The sequence below is a fragment of the Engraulis encrasicolus genome, chromosome 16 (assembly GCF_034702125.1).
Source record: "Engraulis encrasicolus isolate BLACKSEA-1 chromosome 16, IST_EnEncr_1.0, whole genome shotgun sequence".
Taxonomy (NCBI): Eukaryota; Metazoa; Chordata; class Actinopteri; order Clupeiformes; family Engraulidae; genus Engraulis; species Engraulis encrasicolus.
The window spans coordinates 46,561,668-46,584,167 of NC_085872.1; the positions used below are offsets into that span (position 1 = coordinate 46,561,668).

General features: G+C 45.1%; 1 protein-coding gene across 1 annotated transcript in view; it reads right to left on the bottom strand.

Moving 5' to 3' along the window:
• Positions 1–21,151: 21,151 nt before the first annotated feature.
• The window catches only part of LOC134466628 (cell adhesion molecule 3-like), a 21,427-nt gene continuing 20,078 nt past the window's right edge, over positions 21,152–22,500 (bottom strand). Inside the window, exon 8 of the mRNA XM_063220522.1 lies at positions 21,152–21,397. Coding sequence (XP_063076592.1) covers positions 21,186–21,397 — 212 coding nt within the window. The 3' untranslated portion in view covers positions 21,152–21,185. The remainder of the gene's footprint in view (positions 21,398–22,500) is intronic.

The following is a 22,500-nucleotide window of genomic DNA, read 5'->3' on the forward strand; positions in this document are numbered from 1 at the left end:
AAAAAGATTTTGGAATGAACGTGGGAACTGTGTTAAAAAAATATAAGAGTCTTGGCATCATAACCATCTTAACAGAATTAATCCTACCCGCCAGTGATATAGGGAGGCCCTCCCACCGCTTCATGTCGTCTTTTGCCTTGCCAAGGGCAGGTTGTAGATTCTTTTTGTATAAGTCTGTAAACTTTCTAGTGACAAGCACACCAAGATAGGTAAAGGAATCAGTTGCTACTTGAAACGGTATTTGTCTTAAAGGGAGTAGGGACACGCCTGCATTGATGGGGAAAAGTATGCTTTTAGTTAAGTTGATTTTATAGCCTGATACCTTGCCAAATGAATGGATGACATCCAGAGCAACAGGGACTGACGTAAGAGGATCGGAACAATACAGGAGCAGGTCATCTGCAAAAAGGGACAGTTTATGTGTGAGGCCTCCACGTTCAATACCCCTAAAGTCCTCTCGCTGCCGGAGAGCAACTGCTAATGGCTCAATTGCCAGGTCAAACAAAAGAGGGGAAAGAGGGCATCCCTGTCTTGTACCTCTCTGTAAGGGGAAGTATTCTGAAATAACAGAATTCGTCCGTACTGCAGCCTGTGGTGCTGAGTACAGGACTTTAATCCAGGAGACAAAGTTAGAATTGAAACCAAATTCCTGAAGGGCAGTGAATAGATAATTAAATAGGATGCAGTCAAACGCCTTAAAAGCATCGAGAGATAGAACAGCTTCAGGAGCTGGCCCTGAGTCAGAGTAAATTATGTTGTATAGCCGGCGAAGATTTTCAAAAGACTGCCTTCCCTTTACAAAGCCTGTCTGGTCAGGATGTATAATATTAGGCAAGACCTTCTCCAGGCGCAGTGCAAGTACTTTTGCTAGAATTTTATTGTCGCAACACACTAGGCTTATAGGTCTATATGAGTCACACATTGCAGGATCCCGCCCATCCTTCAAAAGGACTGATATGACTGCCTGTGACATAGTGGGGGGAAGTGAGCCTAACTGCAAGGCCTCTGCATAGACTTTACGCAGCATGGGTGATAGTTGCTTATAAAATGCTTTGTAAAATTCAATCGGGAAGCCATCAGGCCCAGGGGCTTTGCCAACCTTCATAGACTTGATTGCCTGGTTGATTTCTGCCTCAGATATATCCCCTTCTAAGGATGACGTATCTTCAGCACTTAATTTTGGGAGTTGAATACTCTGGAAGAATTCAACAGAGTTAGAGTGGTCAGTTGCAGTTGCAGAATACAGTTCCTCATAAAAAGACTTAAACTGATTGTTGATGGCCATCTGAGCTGAGGTGGTGTTACCTGTTGAATCGCGCACTTCTGCTATGATACTGTTGGATGCAGACTGCCTAAGTTGGTGACATAGTAGTTTACCTGCCCTTTCTCCATGCTCATAGTGGGTCATTCTGGACTTCAGGTAAAGACTCTGAATGTATGCAGAGGATAGGGAGTCAAACTCTGTTTGCAGTGCAATACGCTCCTTATAGAGGTCAGCAGATGGCGCCACTGCATTCTTCTCATCAATATCCCCAATAGTTTTAATAATTTCCTCCACGCGCTTAGTCCTTTCTCTCTTAACACTGGCAGCATAAGATATAATTTGGCCGCGAAGATATGCTTTCAATGCCTCCCATATCGTTCCTAAGCTTGTGTCAGAGCCCATGTTCACCTTTAAAAAAACATCAATATTCGTTGACACAAATTTAATAAACTCCTCATCAGAAAGAAGGCTTGTATTGAGTCTCCATGTTCTATGTGTGTGTACACAATCAGGAAAACAAAGACTCATTACTACTGGGCTGTGGTCTGAGATGACAATACTTTCATATACAATGGAGTTGAGAATATTGAGTAATTTCTTGTCAAGGAGAAAGTAATCTATTCTGCTGTATGACTGGTGAGCAGGGGAGAAAAACGAAAATGCCTTTGTCAATGGATTCTTAAACCGCCATGGATCCACCAACCCATAATCCTCAATAAAGGAATTAATGGTTCTAGCCGAGTTTGTCAGTGGCCTACTGGTAACAGCTGAACGGTCAAGCGAGCTATGGAGGACACAGTTCCAATCTCCAGATAATATTAGCTGATGAGAGTTTAAGTCTGGCAATACAGAGAGAAAATTCTTAAAGAAGTTGGTATTATCCCAGTTAGGGGCATATACACAGGCCAATATAACAGGTGTATTATACAGATGACCCTGCACAATGACAAATCGCCCATTATTGTCAGTTATAACATTAGTTTGCACAAACTGTACATTTTTCCGAATCAGAATAGCAGCTCCTCTACTCTTACTTTGAAATGTTGAATGGAAAATTTGAGAGAACCCGTCACGGTTAAGTCTAGAGTGGTCTTTTGGGCATAGATGGGTTTCTTGTAAATACACAATATCACCTTTAAGCTTTTTTAAATGGGAGAATACTTTACTACGCTTCACTGGGTGGTTAAGGCCCTTCACATTCCAGCTTACAAAAGAGGTGGCAGCACTGCCGATCCGAGGAGACATCATGGTGGATGAAGAAGTACATTAAGCCTGACTGGGACAAGGATGGGGGACAGGGGAGGAGGTGGGTGAGAGGGAAAAAAGAAACTGAAATGAAACACAAGACCATAACATAAACTACCAACAAAACAATGAGTAAAAACGTTAAACTGATTGATATGTGTCAAAGCGACACATTGGACCGTATGTCCACAACCCATAACACTACTATGCCGGTCTCTCGACAACAGAAGAGAGACCGCATCCACCCTCCTAAAACACTGAATTCTCAGAATGAACAGCATACCTAGCGAGAGCCTCGCCAGAACATTGCATGAAATATCATTATACACAATATTAGTTAGATTGAAACGAACAATTATTCAAAATGCGGAGAGAAAAAAAACAACACTGAAATACCAACGTGAAATGTAGAACTGATAGGGTCAATCTTAGAACCACGCTCGGAGACGCACAGACTCAAGTTTGCTACGCTCTACGAGTAGTTATTACCTGCTAAATGCTTAAGAGGCTACATCGTAGTACCGGTAAGTTTATCAGCTACAAGAAATACACAATAAACAAAATAACCGAGTGGTCTACCTCTTGTGTGCATATGAAAACAACGTTGTAGACTGACGGCAGGTAAAGGAAAAGCATAGCTGTTATATCCGTTCAGGCTAGTTCGACTGTGCAGTCAGCATTGTGTTATGCCTGTATTATGTTGTGTTCTATTGCTTGGGTCTTGCCCGGGGTTCGGGGAGTTTGAGCTAGATAAACACGATGAGTTAACGTCACAATCCGTGTGTCAGTGTGCTTCATTTACTACACGTTTACAAACGTAACATTGGCGACGAGGATGGCTGATATAAACCTCCCACCACCGGCACCGTTTCTCGCACTGCCGGGTGAGCCACCGATTCCGTGGACCCGTTGGATTAAGTCTTTCGAAACTTTCCTACTAGCCGTGGGACTCACCGATGTGCCTGCTGCACGCAAGAAAGCGCTGCTGCAGCATTGCCTAGGAGCCGAGGGTCAGCGTGTGCTCGGAGCACTGGAGTCAGGTACCGTCAGTGATTACAAAAAAGCACTTGAACTTCTTGATGCCCACTATGCAGCCCCGCAAAGCGCCCTTTTGCGTTGATTTCTGTTTCGCCAAAGACACCAGTTGTCTGGTGAGACTGTACATCAGTACGTAGCAAACCTGCGTGCATTAGCCAGCTCATGCAAGTTCGGTGCACTGCAGGATGAGATGATTCGCGACCAGCTCATAGAGCGTACGAACAATGCAAAAGTGCGCGAGACTCTCCTGTTGGAAGATGATAAGTTAACACTCGAAAAAGCGATGACTATTGCTTTCCAAATAGAGAGTGCAGCCACATACACATCTGCCTTGTCGAATCCACAAGCAACCGCTGCATATCCCACACCGTCACCTACGCTAGCATTACCTGAGCCTAGCCAGAGCGAGATGGAAGCAGCCGACTCCCCAGCGATCCTAATGCTCCGACGTCAAACTCGCTCGCGGCCACGCCCACAGCCTCCCTCTCCACAGCCTCCTCCACCACCACCTCCTCCACGATCGTGTAATAATTGTGGGTCGTCCTCCCACCAGTCCAGGGCTCAACACTGTCCTGCTCGAGGACAAATATGCCGAAACTGTGGCAAACGCAATCACTTTGCCGCTGTATGCCGCTCTGCCCCAGCTGAATCACACCATGCCACTGTCATTCACAATGTCAATTCACAAGTAACCTCATTTAAAACATGCTCAGTGCAGCTGAATGATGTGTGCATTCCACTCCTCGTGGACACTGGCGCAAGTGTATCTCTCATGAATATGCACACATACAATTCCTTCTTCAGTGCACTGCCCCTGTCTTCCCCAACTACCTCACTGTCGGCTTATGGGGATGCAAAAATAGACCTGGTGGGGTCCATTAAACTGACCGTGGGGTATGGCAATAAGGTTGTGCCCAGTTTTCCCTTTCAAGTTTCCCGTCGGGGAGCCAACCTGATGGGTTTGGACCTCTTCTCAGCTCTGGGATTCTCCCTGGTGGACACAAAGGGAGCTGCAATTCTGGCTGTCACCACGCCATGGCAACAGAAGTGGCCGTCACTGTTCGAGGGCCTGGGCTGCCTTACAGCGTTCGCGCACCAGCCTCTGCTGAACCCTGCCGTCAAACCAGTCATCCAAGCCCTGCGCCGCGTCCCGCTGGCTCTCCGTGATGAGCTCTCCACTGAGCTCAAACAGCTGCTGGACGCCAATATCATTGAAGCTGTGGATGCATCGCCCTGGGTCTCAAATCTGGCGATAGCAAGGAAGAAGTCTGGGGGTCTGCGCGTTTGCGTCGACATGCGCACAGTGAACAAGGCGATTATCCCGGATAGGTTTCCCCTTCCTACAGCAGAGGAGCTCACCGCTCAGTTCCATGGCTCAACTGTGTTCTCCAAACTCGACCTCAACCAAAGCTACCTGCAGGTGCCCCTCCACCCCAGCAGCAGGAACCTGACAACCTTTGTGACTCACGTTGGGGTGTTCCGTTACACCCGCATGCCTTTTGGGATGAGCTCCGCCCCCAGCTGTTTCCAAAAAGTCATGGCATCGATCTTAGCTGGCATACCTGGCGTGGCCATTTACCTTGATGATGTTGTGGTTCATGGGGCCACCCCTGAGTGCCATGACAACCGCCTCCACAGAGTCTTTGCTGCCCTTAGCAAACACACACTTACACTCAACACTGACAGGTGTGTCTTCTCTGCACCAGCCATTGAGTATGTGGGTTATCGCGTGTCAGGGAACGGCATCCACCCACTGCAGTCAAACGTGGAGGCTATTCTGGCCGTCCCAGAGCCCACCTCAGCCACCCAGCTTGCCTCCTTTTTGGGGATGACGGGCTATTATCTAAAGTTCCTCCCACGCTACTCTACTACCACTGCGCCACTGCGACAGCTGCTGCGTAAGGGGGAGCCGTGGGCGTGGTCATCGGAGTGTTCTGAGGCTGTGCACTCACTCAAAACTCAGCTCACAACAGCCCCGGTGCTAGCCCACTTCAACATTGACAGCCCTACCTTGGTCACCTGCGATGCGTCGGCCACAGCCATCGGTGCAGTGCTGTCACAGATGCAGGGAGGTGTGGAGAAACCAATCGCCTTCGCCTCACGGGCACTGAGTCCTACTGAGCAGCGGTACTCCGTGGGTGAGCGTGAGGCATTAGCCTGCATCTGGGCCTGCGAGAGGTGGCACCTGTATCTCTATGGCCGCGCTTTCACCCTTAGAACAGACCACCAGGCTCTAACCGCTTTACTCTCAACATCTGGGACAGGCCACAGACCACTACGGCTACACCGCTGGGCCGACCGCCTCCACCAGTATAACTTTGACCTCAAGTTCACACCTGGCCGAGATAATGTTGTGGCTGACCTGCTGTCGCGCTCTGTCACGCCGCACCCTATCACATACACACACACTGACGCCGACCGTGCTGAACAGGACATTGTCCAGATGCTACACACTCCACTACAGACCACGGTATCACTACAGGAGCTAAAAGAGGCATCCGAGAGCGATCCTGTCCTCTCCCAGCTCCGTGACTACATTCAGAATGGCTGGCCTCACAGGGTGCCGGAGGAGCTGTCTGTCTTCTCCAGAGTGAAGCAGGAGCTGTCCTGCTGGAATGGGACTTGTGTAGCACGTGGCCTCAGCACAGTCATCCCTAGTGCCCTGCAGGCACGTGTTCTAGCCATGGCTCATGAGGGCCACCTGGGCATTGTGAAGTTGAAGCAGCGCTGCAGAGGCCTGGTCTGGTGGCCTGGGATAAACGAGGAAATTGAGGCCCTATGTAAAGACTGCACAGCCTGCTTCCTGAGTGGCAAGACAGGTCACCAGCCACCCCCACCCCTGCAACCACTGGTCTGGCCAACTCAGCCCTGGGACCACCTACAGCTGGACATTTGCGGGGAAATACAGGGTGTCCCTCACCACCAACGGTTCCTGGTCGTTGCGTATGACCTTCACTCGAAATGGCCCGAGCTCATGACCACTGGCTCAGTGACCTCTAAAGTCATAATTGACTTCCTCGACTCTCTCTTTGCTCGCTGGGGCCTCCCAAACACCATCACAACCGACAATGGCCCACAGCTGACCTCGGCTGAGTTCACCACATACCTCAAGGCCAAAGGAATCCGCCACATCCGTACAGCCTACTACCACCCTCAAGCTAATGGGGGGGTTCAACGTTTCCACCAGTCACGGAAAAACAGCCTTAGGGCACACCTGGTCCAGGGCTGGGCCTTTCCAGAGGCTCTACGTCACACACTACTCCACTACCGGGCCACCCAACACTCTACAACAGGGGTCTCCCCAGCATTCCTCATGCTTGGCCGTGAGCTTCGGCTTCCCCTGAACAGACTGAGCCCCGAAATGCCCCAGAGGCCACCACCCAAGGTCAGGGCCTCGGTTGCCCGTCAGCAGAGGCGCATGAAGCAGGCGTTCGACCACTCAGCACGCGCCAGGGCCCCTGACATCAAACCCACGGAGTGGGTCAGGGTCTGCAGGCCCCACAGAGGCAACAAACTCGCCTCATACTGGTCAGCCCCTCTCCAAGTCACTCGCCAGCTAGGCTCAGCCACCTTCCTGCTCAGCGACGGCAGCCGGTGGCATGCAAGCCGCCTCCGCAAAGTGGCACCTCCAATTCTCACACCGCCTGTGACACCACATACTACTTCTCTGGGTGGGCTGGATACTTCAGCACCGGAACTGGCCCCTCAGATAGTCCCTGAGCGAACCACAGGTACACCTGCCTACCTGCCACCACAAATGAGTACTGGCCCATCTACCAACCTGCCACCGATAACTGGTACCGCCAGCTCATCTACCAACCTGCCCCTGACAAGGGGTGCCAGTGCATCTGAGACCACCCAGTCACAGCTTTATGCCTCCCCTAGGCCCGTTCGCACTAGATCCCGTCCTGCATATTTGGAGGACTTTGACTCTACATTTCATGCTTGAAATTCAGTAGGAGGGGGGGAAAATGTTATATCCGTTCAGGCTAGTTCGACTGTGCAGTCAGCATTGTGTTATACCTGTATTATGTTGTGTTCTATTGCTTGGGTCTTGCCCGGGGTTCGGGGAGTTTGAGCTAGATAAACACGATGAGTTAACGTCACAATCCGTGTGTCAGTGTGCTTCATTTACTACACGTTTACAAACGTAACAATAGCCCCGGAGGATAACGTTATGACGACCTGTCATAACAATTGTTAGCCTGTCCGCCCCCCAACAATGATAACAGTTAGTTGGCTAGGATGCCTGACCACCGCGAAAGGATACCTGGACCATTACACAGGATGTGTAGCTCCCGTGAGACCCAGGGCAAAGTCCTTCGCCTGTGATGGATCATCAAAACGGTATTGTAGACCATCGACCTTGGTAACGACGTGCAGTACCGCGGGGTAGTTCAGTCTATATTCCACTCCAGCACAGTTCCTCAGAATCTTCTTAGCATCTCGGAAAGCCGCCCGCTGTTTCGCTACCGCCTGCGTGTAGTCGGGGAATATGCTGATCGTATCCCCGGCTGATGTTACCAAGCCCTTCTTCTTAGACGCTGCTCGCAGGATCGCCTCCTTTTCCTGGAAATAGTGGCACTTTATCACGAAGGCGCGCGGTGGTTGATCGTCGTCGGGGCGGGTACGCAATGCCCGGTGTGATCGGTCCAGGGTCGGGAAGCTGTCAAGCCCTAGTGTCTCCTTCAGCAGCCCTGCCATGAACGGCAATGCCGCCTTCCCTGACTCACGTCCCTCCGCAATCCCAGTGATGCGAAGATTACATCTCCTTGACCTGGCCTCGAGGTCCTCATTCTTGTCCGCTACCAATTTCAATGCCTTTGACAACTTCTCGATATCCTGCTCCAGTCTAGCGATGACATCGGAGTATCTGCTACAGGCGGATTCAAGGCTCTCCACCGTAGCCTCCAGAGTCTTGGTCCGGCTGCTAACCTTGTCAATGCTGCCCCTCAGCTCGTCCCTTAGCTGCGAGATGTGCTGTTTCAGCTCCAATGACTGTGTTTTGGCGTTCTCATCTATCTTATTCAGCAGATCCTCACGAAGACTCTGAATCGCAATCAAAATGCCATTTGAGGGCTCACTGCAGCAGGGTCCATGGTCCATGGTGTTAGCATTGACGTTAGCATTGGCGCCTAATTTAGTGCTAGCTGGGCGCTTGTTCTTAGGTGACATCGTAGAAACTGAGGTATTTACTGATAACGGAGATATAAAAACAATTGATGACAAACAAACGTCAAATAATTTAGACAGACTGTACAAACAAAACAAAAAAAAATGCGCTGCAAACCTAACTAATACATACGAATATTCAAATCTGGCGACGAGCCCAAAAACCCACAACCTCACTCGGCGCTGCTCATACCGGAAGTCCCCTTTAACATAATAAACAAGGTGGGATTTATATCTTAAATGAGTCATTATGACTATTAAAAAAATAAATAAATAAATTATATGGGGTGTCTGTCTTAAATGTGTAATGTCTTTAAATGTGTAACTGTATTTACAACGGTGAAACTGAAGACAAGTTTCCACACCTGTGGACAATAAAGACTCAAATCAAATCAAATGTTATTCCAGATCCCAGTGCACACCAAAGGATCCAGAGGGGCTTTCAGGAGCTCTGATCAATGTGGCAAAGCACCTGGGCAACCTGAAGTTCAGAGTCTGGGAGAAGATGCAGGAGATTGTTCAATACAGTGAGTACACACACACACACACACACACACACACACACACACACACACACACACACACACACACACACACAGCTACTCCTGTCATGTGATATACAGTGCTGACTGAAGTGCATACTGTTACTGTACTGTTACCATGAATTCAAGTCCCTCTCTGCAGCTCCTGTCACTCTGGATTCCAACACTGCACTTCTAATAATAGTGACCATCATTCACATCCCTACACACACCACTCAGTGTTCATCTCATGTGTGTGACCACCATTCACATCCCTAACACACACCACTCAGTGTTCATGTGTGTGACCACCATTCACATCCCTAACACACACCACTCAGCTCATGTGTGTGACCTCCATTCACATCCCTAACACACACCACTCAGTGTTCAGCTATGTTGTGTGTTCTTCCTCTCTGCAGCTCCTGTCACTCTGGATCCCAACACTGCATATGATAGTCTCATCCTGTCTGAGGATCTGACCAGTGTGAGACGTGGTGATAAGAGACAGCAGCTTCCTGATAACCCAGAGAGATTTGATGAGTATAGCAGTGTGCTCGGCTCTGAGGGCTTTAACTCGGGGGCTCACTGCTGGGATGTGGAGGTAGGGGAGAGCACGTGGTGGCAGGTGGGTGTGGTGACAGAGTCTCTCCAGAGGAAGGGAGACTACACCTCCATGAGTGGAAGATGGTTTGTTCAGTGCTATGATGGTAATTATTGGGCATATGCCCCACCACTTGAAACTCTCCTCACAGTGCAGCAGAAACTCCAGAGGATCAGAGTACATCTAGACTGGGACAGAGGAGAGCTGTCATTCTCTGAACCTGATAGTAACACACACCTACACACCTTCACACACACTTTCACTGAGAGAGTATTTCCATACTTCAATATTGGAAAGTTCCCTATGAGTGTGCTACCAGCGAAGGTCTCAGTAAGAGTAGAGTAGCACAGCTTCCTGTGGTCAGGGTAATACAGTGTGCGTGTGTTTGTGTGTCTGTGTGTGTGTGTGTGTGTGTGTGTGTGTGTGTGTGTGTGTGTGTGTGTGTGTGCGCATGCGTGTCGCTTTATACTGCCATGCTCCACATGTCAGTTTTCTTGTGTGTGTGTGTGTGTGTTTGTGTGTGTGCGTGTGTGTGTGTGTGGTGTGTTGGGGGTTGCATCTCTGCACTCCTCTTGCGGTACTGGACTACAACTGGACATCTGTGAAACCTTAGTCATCTCTATCTTATCTTTCTCTATTACTGCAACACTCTACATCAGTGGTCTCCAATTATTTTTCTCCAAGGGCCAAATTATAAAGCGCAAGTGAGGCTGCGGGCCAAACCAACGCCCCAACCCAATGAGAAACAAGTTAGATGTCTGGACAGAGAACAGATTTTTCGCTTTTCTGTTTTCCCTCCATGTCACTGTCTGGTATGGGACTGTTAGCATAAGATCTAACTCTCTGTGAATGCTTTGGAGAGATATAACTCACTGACATTTTAGTGATGGAAAATCACACACATTTAGGCTACTGGATGTTTTGATTTGTTATGATCTAATGGCGAACCAAATGTTTGCCATATCCGGGTCAGATTTGGCCCGCGGGCCTTTGTTTGGAGACCAAGGCTCTAGATGTCTCTACACTCTTTTATACACTCCTGCCACATAGTGTCTGTCTGGACTAGAACCATTGTCTGCATCTAATGAAATATAATAATCTCTATCCAATTCATCTCTTAACACTCTCTACGTATCCACAAGTGTGGTTCAATTTCATATCTATCTCACACTGTTAGATGAAAAATGGTTGTGGTTGAAGTATCTACGTGTAAACACTAGTAATATGATGCCTCCCTTTCATGCTGTCTTGCCTTTTGTCATGGGAAATCATCATAAAACATACATACTGTACATAAATTGTAATAAAAATGTTATTTTGGTTGATGAATACAATACTTTGCTATCTTTGTGAGTCCCCATGAAGGAAATTGAATAAAAGTGACATCTGAAAAATGGAGGCCTCCCTTTATTTATTCTGCTGAGTGATTTGTTGGTATCTATGCAAATAACAATGCAGGTCTGGTTAATGGATTAATTATGAATTAATTTGGTACTTTCTTAAACACACAATGCTCCTCCAAAGTACTGGTCATTACCTGCAATTTCACTCTCAATCCGTACAAAAGAGATCAGGTCCAAATTCAGCCCAATTCTGCACATTGTAATAGCCTCAGGTGATATACTATACACAGTAAATTGTGTAGTGTTAAAATAACACTTAAAGAGTTAAAATTAACACTGTTCTAGTGTCTATTTGGTCCTGCTCCAGATCAGTGTTAAACACTGGTGTTAGATTTATAGTGTTAAGCTAACACTATAAAGAGTAAAGCAGTTTCGGGGAGCATCCCTACTAACATTTTTTAGTTCTAAGCAGGTTCCTGGAACACAAGCCCTTGGTTCCAGTTTAGTTCTGGGTACGTCCCCAGAGAGTCATGTTTGGTTATTTTTCCGTTCTCACTTGGTTGGCAGGAAAGTTTAATTTTCGTTCCTAGAATGTTATATGTGTAGTTCCCATTCCGTTCCCTTATTGTTCTCTCACCGTCACTTTATTCCTGTTCATGTCATGTTTGTTCCCTTGCCATTCCCATATGGTTCCCTTAACCTTGTTGGTTGCATATTTGGTTCCTTAGACATGCTCCTGATGTTCCCCCAACCTTGTTTATTATTGTGAATGTGTTTTGGTCCTGCCCCACTATCTCTCACCATAGTTGAGGTACCCTGATCATGGTAATTAAGCACCTCCCATCCTCCACCATGACTGAAACACCCTGCGCCTGGCATCAGTTTGCCACACTGCTCTCTTAAGATAATGTTTAAAGTTGCTGAAAACATGTAAAATGTCTATATTTTACATATCAGTCTATGCTGTACTGCACCACAATGTGAGAGAAATTTCAGCTGAGCATGTATGAACACAATCTAGTGGGGATTAATACCAAATGTTTTCCTTAATGAAGTTTAAAATATAACCATACCATCTACTTCAAGTGCACAATGGAGCAAGCAATGTAACATGTGCTGTTACTGACTAGCTCACAAAGCAAGGCACAAGATGTAGCTAACAAATGCCATAAGCCAAAAGCGCCTTTAGCTTGCTTGCAAACATCAAGTGCACAATGGAGCAAACAATGTAACATGTGCTGTTACTGACTAGCTCACAAAGCAAGGCACAAGATGTAGCTAACAAATGCCATGAGCCAAAAGCGCCTTTAGCTTGCTTGCAAAGCAGGTAAAAAAGCGCTATGCTGTGCCATGCTGACCAGCCAGCAGGCAGGCAGGCAGGCAAATATTTAAAGCACTGTGACAGTCCAGGTTTATATACAGGCTCAAGAGTACCATGTGACCAGATTGATTAGGAGTTTTTCAGGTGCAAGCAATTGAGTCATGATATACCAGCCCTAAGTAATTAGGTTTGGCCAGGCGCTGATGGACAGATTGGTTGTGAGGGGCCTGCTTGTTACCGGCAAAGGTGTAACAAGTTCTCAAGTTATTTCTTTCACTCAACACATCTTTTGTGTGATGTTGTGTGCACAGCCAAACCTTAGATCAACCCAACCAAGTTGAGTTAAATGAATGAAATGGAATAAATAATAAAAAAAAAAGATTGTGTACATGATTAAATCTGGAGGAAATACTGTTACTAATATGTAGACGTATATGATTTAATCGGGTGGACAGTCATCATTGCTTATGCTCTGAACAACACAGTATAAACAAAGTTGGGGGAACATCAGGAGCACGTGTAGGGAACCAGACGTGACCAGACCTACAGTGAGTCCAATATGTATTTGATCCCTTGCTGATTTTGCCCGTTTGCCCACTAACAAAGACATAATCAGTCTATAAATTTATGATAATATGTATTCAAACATGGAGAGACAGAATATCAAAAAGAAATTCCAGAAAATAACTTAAAATAATATATTTTAATTTATTTGTATTTAATTTAGGCTAATAAGTATTTGACCCCTCTAGCTAAAGAAGATAAAATGCTTTGTGGCAAAGCCCTAGTTGTCTAGCACTGAGGTCAGATGCTTCTTTGAGTTGATGACAATGTTTGTGCATATAGTAGAAAATATTTTTGCCCATTTTTCTTTGCAGATTATCTCCAAAACATTAATAGTTTGTGGCTGTAGTTTGGCAAATGGGAGGTTCAGTTCTCTCCATAGAATTACTAGGGTTAATATTTGGAGACTGTCTAGGCCCCTTCACGACTTTAATATGCTTCTTATTGAGCCACTCCTTCGTTGCTTTGACTGTATGTTGTGTATTATTGTCATGTTGGGAGATCCAAAAATGGCCCAACCTTCAGTGTAGTGGTGGAGGGAAGGACGTTTGCACTCAGGATTGCACATTACATGTCTCCCTCCATCCATTCGTTGACGATGTAAAGTTGTCCTGTGCCTTGGCCAGACAAACACCCTCAAACCATAACGATACCACTTTCATGCATGATGGTGAGGAGGGTGTTCTTAGGATCATAGACAGCAGTACTCTTTCTCAAAACACATTGAATTGTGTTAATGCCAAACAGCTTGATTTTGGTTTCATTTGACTACAGCACCACCTCATCATATCCTAAACCAGCCTGATGTCTGTTGGCAAACCTCAGGTGGGACTGCACAGGTTCCTTCTGACCTAGAGTTACCATGTGTGCACTACAGGATTTTAAACCTCTGTGGCATTAAGTTCTACCAGTAGTTTTCTCAGTGATTTTGGTCCCAGTAGCTTTGATATCATTGCCTAGTTCATCCCGTACAGGTCTAGGGTGCTTTCTTTCTGTTCTCATGGTTATCAAATCCCTACAAAAGGTCAAATCTTGTATAGAACCCCAGACAGGCTGATGGATAGTCATTTTGTATTCCTCACATTTTGGAAGAAATGCATCAACAGCTGGGTCATTAATACCCGTCTCTTTCTTGTGGCTTTGCAGCCCATTTAATCTTTGTTCATGTCTAAAATCTTGTCCCTGATATCATTTGACCGCTCTTTGGTCTTTCCCATGATGGTGAGGTTGGAGTGTGACTGATTCACTCATACTATGGACTGATTCTGCTGATTAAATGTGTCTTTTATGCATGTTACCATGTACAGGTGTCTTTCATTCAGATGACAAGTTGATCGGAAGTGCCCATCTGGTCTGTGGGCCCGGAACTGTAATCAGTTGGCAGGGGATCAAATACTTATTTTGCTCGATGAAATGGAAATAAATTAATATATATTCTCTTCAGTTAATTTCTGGATTTTCTTTTTGATATTCTGTCTCTCCATATTAGAATACATATTATCATAACATTTATTGACTGATCATGTCTTTGTTAGTAGGCAAACCAACAAAATCAGCAAGGGATCAAATACATATTGGACTCACTGTATAATGTAACCATCAAGTTTATGGGAACCATATGGGAAAGATAAGGGAACAAACATGAAAAGCAATTAAGGTACGGTGAGAGAACGGTGAGGGAATGGAATGGGAACCACACATATATCGTTCTGGGAAGTTAAATTAAACTTTCCTGGCAACCCTGTGAGAACCGAAACAGAACCAAAAATGACGTATCCGAAACGTATCCAGAACCGAACCGGAACCAATGGCTGCTTGGTTTTTACTGTAACCAAAGGGAACGTTTCTAGGTGGTAGATTTTGGTTTGGTAATAACCCCAACCTTTAGAGAACCAAAAGTCAAACGTTCACTTTACGTTCTCTGTTACTAGGGCATACAATGGCGCAGACAAACTCCATCACCTTGAGGAGGCGGGGGCTCTCTGGAGTACTTCTAACTCCACACAATTTAACAACTTCATTTGTCACTGACACTGGAGAGCATCTCACTCCATTTGGTGTTGGAATTACTCCAATAGTGTTAATAAGCCTTAACACTGCAAAATTAACACTGGCAAATTTACTGTGTACATATACAGTATACAGTATATGTCAGGTAAAACATTACATAACATTTTACTTAGCTAACACTTTCATTTTTATTCAAAGCAACGTAGTTCTTATTTTTTACAGGATATTGGTTACAGTTCTTGGAGCAATGTGGGGTTAGGTGTCTTGTTCAAGGGCACTTCAGCCATGGACGGAGATGTAGAGAGAGGTCAAGGGGGGATTTGAACAGGCAACCCCAAGATTGAAAGGCCAACTCTCTAACCACTAGGCCACAGCTGCCCAAATCACTCTCAATTCAACCTCTACAACAGTGTGCCATCCACCAAGAGGGCCTTCATCTCCCAGCACTTCCTCTGATTCTGAACCCCAATGACCAGGGCCAGATTAACATGGCCAGGGGCCCTAGGCTACAGGTTGCTGTGGGCCACATACGGAACAGACACAGAAATTCTGCGACAAAACAGCACTAGTGGAGTGGGGTATTGTCCAAATTTGACACTGAAATTTTACTAACGTACACTTTGAAGGAAAGAAAAAAGCTTGTAAACAAAGTGCAAACATGGTACAGGCTCCAGCCAAGCAGATCAAACAACCCTGCTGATGGTGTAGGACTCCACGTCAAGAAGAGACTTGCAAGGAGGGGTCTCACAGGGCTCCAGGGTATGGCAGATTTTACATCACACAAAATATATGTATGTGTAATAATGATTTTGGAGGAAATACATGGTATGTTAAGTATATCATGTAAACTCTACATCAGGGTTTGGCAATTAGGTTTGGATGCGGGCCGATTTTTTTTTCTGACAAGGGCATCGCGGGCAGGCTATGGCCATAGCTTTCTAGTTTCTACTGGTAAAAACCATAAATGCAATTAATTTCTGCCGTAACTTATGTATACAATTGCAGTTGTTTATTGTTACAACATGTTTCATTAGCTGAAGATTGCTAGCTATCGATGCAAAATTTAGTTGTCAAAAGCCATGCAACCAAAAGTTGATTCCCGAATGCAGGACAATCAAAGAAGCATGCAACTGTGGCGCAGCGCGCTAAGCCCCCCACATTTGGACTTGCATGCCCAAGGGATGCACCCAGCTCGAATCCGGCCTTTGTCATTTCCCATCCCTACCCCATCTCTCTCTCCACATTCACTTCCTGTCGCTCTTCGCTGTCCTATCTGAAATAAAGGCAAAAAACCCCATAAAAATATCTAAATAATACAAATATCTAAATAATAAATGTACTCTACTCTACTACTCTACTAATCACACATAGCTTCTAATTACACATTTTTTGTGTTGGTCTTTGTTCTAGTGTACAGTGTTGCCCTGCGTTGGACTTATTTTGGCCATATTGTGAGTCTTATTGCATGAATATCATATGACATGAAATACATTGTAACATTGCATTACAAGAAAGTTTGCCCTGCTGAAGACTGGTCTGCAGCCCAAACGCATAGCTACCATAGGCATCGGCGTTATCCATTAACACTCTAGATGTCTACTTTGTTGTTTTCAATGCATTTTCCCATTGGCAACTACCGTAGTTGCTAACAGGCTAATGTTAGGTTCAAACCCTTAACATTTGTAAATATGAAAGACCTGAAATGAAAGACACAGAGAATCAGTAATTAAGTTTCAAGCCGGCTTGGAGAGCGAGTGGGAAGAACCGTCAGCGACCATTTTCCCCAGTCGTTCTAACACTGAAATATCTCCAAGCCTTATTTATTGAAGGAATGTCCCTGATTACATTTTGGTATCTCTTCCCGCTAAGGAGGGGGGCGTTCACCCAGGAGAGAGATGAATTCATTCACACACACACACACACACAAACACACGAACACACAGGCCTTGGCCTGCCATGTGGAGATGCAACTCTGTTGTGTTTGGGCATTCCATTGTTCTGGTACAGATAAAGTCCTCGCACAGTCCAGTAATCTTCTGCTTAGCCTTGAACAGGAATTCTTGAATGCGAAAGGGCACATTTGTGCCAAGGCAACATGTTTGCTCTCATAAAGAATAAAATACAGTTCCAACAGCTAACCACTTCTCTTTTGAGAAACTCACCCCTGGTTTGCAGCCCAAATGCATAGCCGTTATCCATTAACACTCTAGATGTCTACACATGTATCCACGCTTGTAGGTTTTGATTCCACGCGTCTCAAGGCCAACGCTGACATCTAGTGGTGCTTATTGGTTAGTTTTATTTTATATTTACATGTAGAGATAGAGGTGTGTGTGTTTGTGTGTGTGTGTGTGTGTGTGTGTGTGTGTGTGTGTGTGTGTGTGTGTGTGTGTGTGTGTGTGTGTGTGTGTGTGTGTGTGTGTGTGTGTGTGTGTGTGTGTGTGTGTGTGTGTACCCGATCCAAAGGAAGAGGTGGAGCTTGCTGCAGAAGTCATGACAGGAGGTTGTAAATAGTTCTCACCAGAGCCATACAGAGGGGAGAGTCGGGCAATCTCCGCTGTGTGCTAAGGCCGACTTCCTCATTAGCAAAATTAGCTGTTTTAGCTTCTCAGTACTGCTCAGCGTTGCGAATGTTAGTTCCTAGTAGTGGGCGTAGCACACAGCAAATGCAATGCGATGCAATGCAGGGAATATGACAAGACTTGCTGTTCGTAGTAATAACTTCAGATAAACATCACAGATGGTAAAACTGTTGTGATTATCACCACTGAGACAGTTGATGGTTTACATATTTGTGGTGATTACCCCGCAGTATAGTTCGTTAGTCCTTATTTTTGGCTGTTAATGTGGTGGTTCTATGTTGAGTCTATGGAAAGACAGCCGCTTTAGGAACAACCTAATCTCGCTGAAAGGCGGGGCTGCCATTTAATTCCTGGTCCTCCAATCGCGTAACTCTCCCCTCTGTATGGCTCTGGTTCTCACAAAAGAACAAAACAAAAAATCCTGTTCCCCGGACCTCCCCCAAAAAATCCTGTTCCCCGGACCTCCCCCAAAAAATCCTGTTCCCCGGACCTCCCCCCCAAAAAATCCTGTTCCCCGGACCTCCCCCCCAAAAAATCCTGTTCTCCGGACCTCCCTCCCAAAAAGTGCCAACGTTATTAGACCAAAAAACAACCCAAAAACTCTTGTATCAGCAACACAGCCATCCTTTAGGTGGAACTTCCAGGTGACACTCCTGTAAAGAGTGGGTTATTCATGTCAAGGATGTGTGAGCCTAACCCAAAACAAAACTCTAAGCCTATCCTTCCCTTTCAGTTTCAGTTTTACTTTCACCAGGAAGGGCTTTTGCCTGTGGGACTAAATACATTTTTGGGTAAATTTACTAAGTAGCCTATGTCTCCAAATGACCTGAAATGTGCCCCTAACAACATCCCCCAGACATTTTTTTGATCTTGCAAACAACGCTGTGATGCTTTCACCTGGCTTCTGCATACACGCACTCGGACACACAGACACAAACATAACAAAGATCACATGAAATAAAACAAAAAATGCACACACACACACTGAAATACACACACACACACACACAAACACGCACACAAGAAGTACCTGTTGCAAAAAAAAGCAACACACACAAAGTGGAATGACTGCTCCTGGGGGCGTATTACAGAAACTTCCTATCTTGAGAATCTTATCTTATCTGTCTAGTTACCGCGGCAACGGCACTTTAGGACAGAATTTAGGAAAAGCCTATTACAGAACGTCGTTTCCTATCTTGGTTTGCGCATCCCATCTCAAGTTGAGAAAAGTGTATTACAGAAGCATCCTAACTTACAAAAATCTTAAATAAATCATCCTAACTTTAGGATAACCCTTATTCTGTCCTAAGTGGTGTTTTGACAGTTATTTCAGTTATCAAGAAAATATGGCAGGGATTTTATCAGGTCTACAACGTAGGGAAAATCGAAATTTATACATAGAGAGGGCAATGCGGGACCCCGGCGACGTTTTACGGTTTGACGATCATATTTTAATAAGCCGGTACCGTCTGCCCTGGCACGTAATTATAGCCTTAACGGAACAACTTGAAAGACCTACGCGGCGACATGGGGCCCTGCCAGTAATTACGCAGGTAGGCCTAACGAATGCGCTTCTTTTTTTTGCCAAAGGCGATTTTCAGTCAGAAGTGGCTGACCTTTCATACATTTCACAGCCGGCAATGTCAAGAAATGTAGAGGAGGTGGCGACGGCAATTGGCCGTCTGGCAAACAGATATATTCGTTTCCCTGCTCGGCAGGAGATAACCGTTATAAAAGAGGCGTTTTACCTGCACTCCAGCATGCCGGGAGTGTTGGGGCTAGTGGACGGCTCTTTGTTCCCTATTAAAGCACCTACGAGAGAGCATATGTTTGCAGGAAGGGATTCCACAGAATTAATGTGCAAGCAGTGGGGGACCATAGGATGGTAATCCGCCATCTAGTGGCAAGGTGGCCCGGATCTGCCCAGGACTCGTTCATATTGAACACGAGGTGATGCACTTTTCTTGTTTCATATTAGGGCCTACATTATAGGCCTACACTAAATCTATCTAGGCTACTGTATCTAGCCTACTGTAGCCACTAACCTAGTTCTACTTTACTACTGCAGTGACCTAGACACTTACTTGGAGGAAGGGAATGTAAGTGGTTGACTGCAGTGGTGTAGTCTACTTTTTTATGGTGGGTATACTTATTTGAGCATTTTTGAAGTGGGTATACTGTATATATTTGTGCTATTCAAAACAATGGATCAATAAATTTTAAGTGGGTATACTGAAATCCCTGAAATTTAGAAGTGGGTAAACTCTGTATACCCACGTTCTACGTAGACTACACCACTGGTTGGCTGCTAGGGGACTCTGGGTATACATTGAAAGGACACCTCATGACCCCAGTGGTGGGTGAGCAGACTGCACCAGAAATGCGGTAGGCCTATGTGTAATGCAGTCTAAATATTCATATTGCAGTGACTTCTGTCTGCCGACACCACTTTGATTTTGCTGTCAATTTGTTTATTATTAGATACAATCAGGCCCACAACAAGTGCAGGTCAAGAATAGAGCGGCTGTTTGGAGTGTGGAAGAGCAGGTGGGCCTAAATGTTGCACCTTGTAGAAAATATCATATGTTATAATAAGTGTCATGTAACTTAATAGTGTACGTCTCACCCATAACCACTATACATTTGTCCAATACCAGATGGAGGTGTCATGACGTCAGTGGCGGCTACCTCCAATACGAGCCTGAAAAGGTGGTGCAATTTATCAAGGCCACGGCAGTGCTACACAACATTTGTAGGCTGGCTAACATACCAGACCCTGAATTGATCAACAATCAACAAGAGCTCCCAGAAGAGGCAGGGGAGGCCCATGCAAATGGGGTGGCTGTAAGGGCTCAGCTCATAAGAGACTTTTTTACAAGACCCTAAGTAATTTCAAAATATAGAAACTGTTGGAACTGTATTTACATGTTATCCTATAGTTAAGTGACAAACATTATGCCTTGGTAACAAATGTGCCTGCTTGCATTCAAGAGTTGTTTTTCACGGCTCTGAACTGTTCGTAGGCTCACTCTGCACCAGAACGATGGAATGCATCCTTGAGATAATCACCTGCAGCTTAACCCCAACAAAGTGCATCTTTTAGATAGCGGGCCAAGGCCTGTGTGTGTGTGTGTGTGTGTGTGTGTGTGTGTGTGTGTGTGTGTGTGTGTGTGTGTGTGTGTGTGCAAACTAGTCTCAACCGGGATGTGTGCCCCCACCCCTTAGCGGTTGAGATGCATTGTAATCATAGGGCTGTCCTTAATAAAATGGCTGGAGAGAGGGAGACTGCTTCAGAGTGACTTTAGAGATTGTACAAGCAGTTCTCTTTACTCGCTCTCCAAGCGCTTGACTTTAAATAACGATTCTCTGTGTCTCTTATGTTTTCAGATGTTTCAGATAACAAATGTTTAGGGTTTGAGCCTAACAGAAACAACAATAATAATAATAATAATAATAATAATAATAAAAAACAAATTCAATATTGGTACAATTAATGCATCTTTTTTTATTATTTAACCTATTTACAATTCGCTATGTTTTTTTTTCTCCCACTCAAATTTCTCTCTCTCCAAAGCCAATCTCTCCTTCTCTATTTCCAGTCGCTCCCGATAAAGCGCCAACTTCTCCCTCTCAATTTGGAGGAGGGCTTGTGTTTCCGTCTGCGTCTGCTGCTTCTTTTTTTCGAAATCCAAATTTTGAGCCGGCAGGCCCACCTCACAGCCTCCTTGTACACCTGATGAGGACAAGGACAGACAGGCATACATAAATAATGTATCATCTCAAAGAATAAGCCTATTGTTGCAACAGTCAGACATAAGCAAATATAAAAACACAACTGTTATTACATGTATGTTGTGCAACAGTAAGAACTGCAGGGAAACGTTCATTTACCACAGAAATTCCCAATGTACTACATAGGCTGTATTTAGATGTAGTGTTTAATTTGCAACATAAATTGGGATATGTTGGCATATGCAATGTTGTTATGTTCATCCCCTACACTAGGTGGAGCAAGATGTAGCTCTTATGCATCCGTATTATTTTAGTTTGTGTCCTATTACGCCACTAGGTGGCATGATCGGGACTAAAGGGACTGTACGGTAACCTTGAACCTCAGAAGAAGATACTCCACTGAAGTAACCGGTCACGTACCCTACTCTGCTCCTGCTTTTGTACAATCTTTAATATTCTGCTGCTACCTTCAGTAAACTTTATGAATTATATCACAACGCCTCTTCTTTACCACGAAACACAACATATTTTTCAAAGTTCATTTTTAATTGTGTTTCATATACAGTAGTGGACTCATTGGGGCTCGTCGGCAATTAATTGGATAACCCTAGTAACAGAGAACGGGAAAAAAAACGTTTGACTTTGGTTCTCTAAAGGTTTGGTTATAACCAAACCAAAAATCTACCACTTAAAAACGTTCCTTTTGGTTACGGTACAAACCAAACAAATACTAACGTTCTTGGACTTTCAGGGACCTACTCATATGAAACGTTAGCTAGTAGTTACGCTGCTACCAATCCTCAACGTTATGTTAAGTTGTTTTTCAGTTGTTTTCGGCCTAAGTAAGGTCAGCCTACCGTATGCCATTTTTTAAAATTAATTTCTTATAATTTATTAATTGTTCATTACCATTATTGCACCAAAGTGCAAAGAGTAAAATGCAAAATAGGATATATCATAGCCTATTTGTTTTTAATTCAGTGAAGGGACACAAACCTGGGTCTCCAAAGAATACAAAGTTAAATGTTTCATTCCAAATAGGCCCATTTAATTGTGTGTGTGTGTGTGTGTGTGTGTGTGTGTGTGTGTGTGTGTGTGTATCTC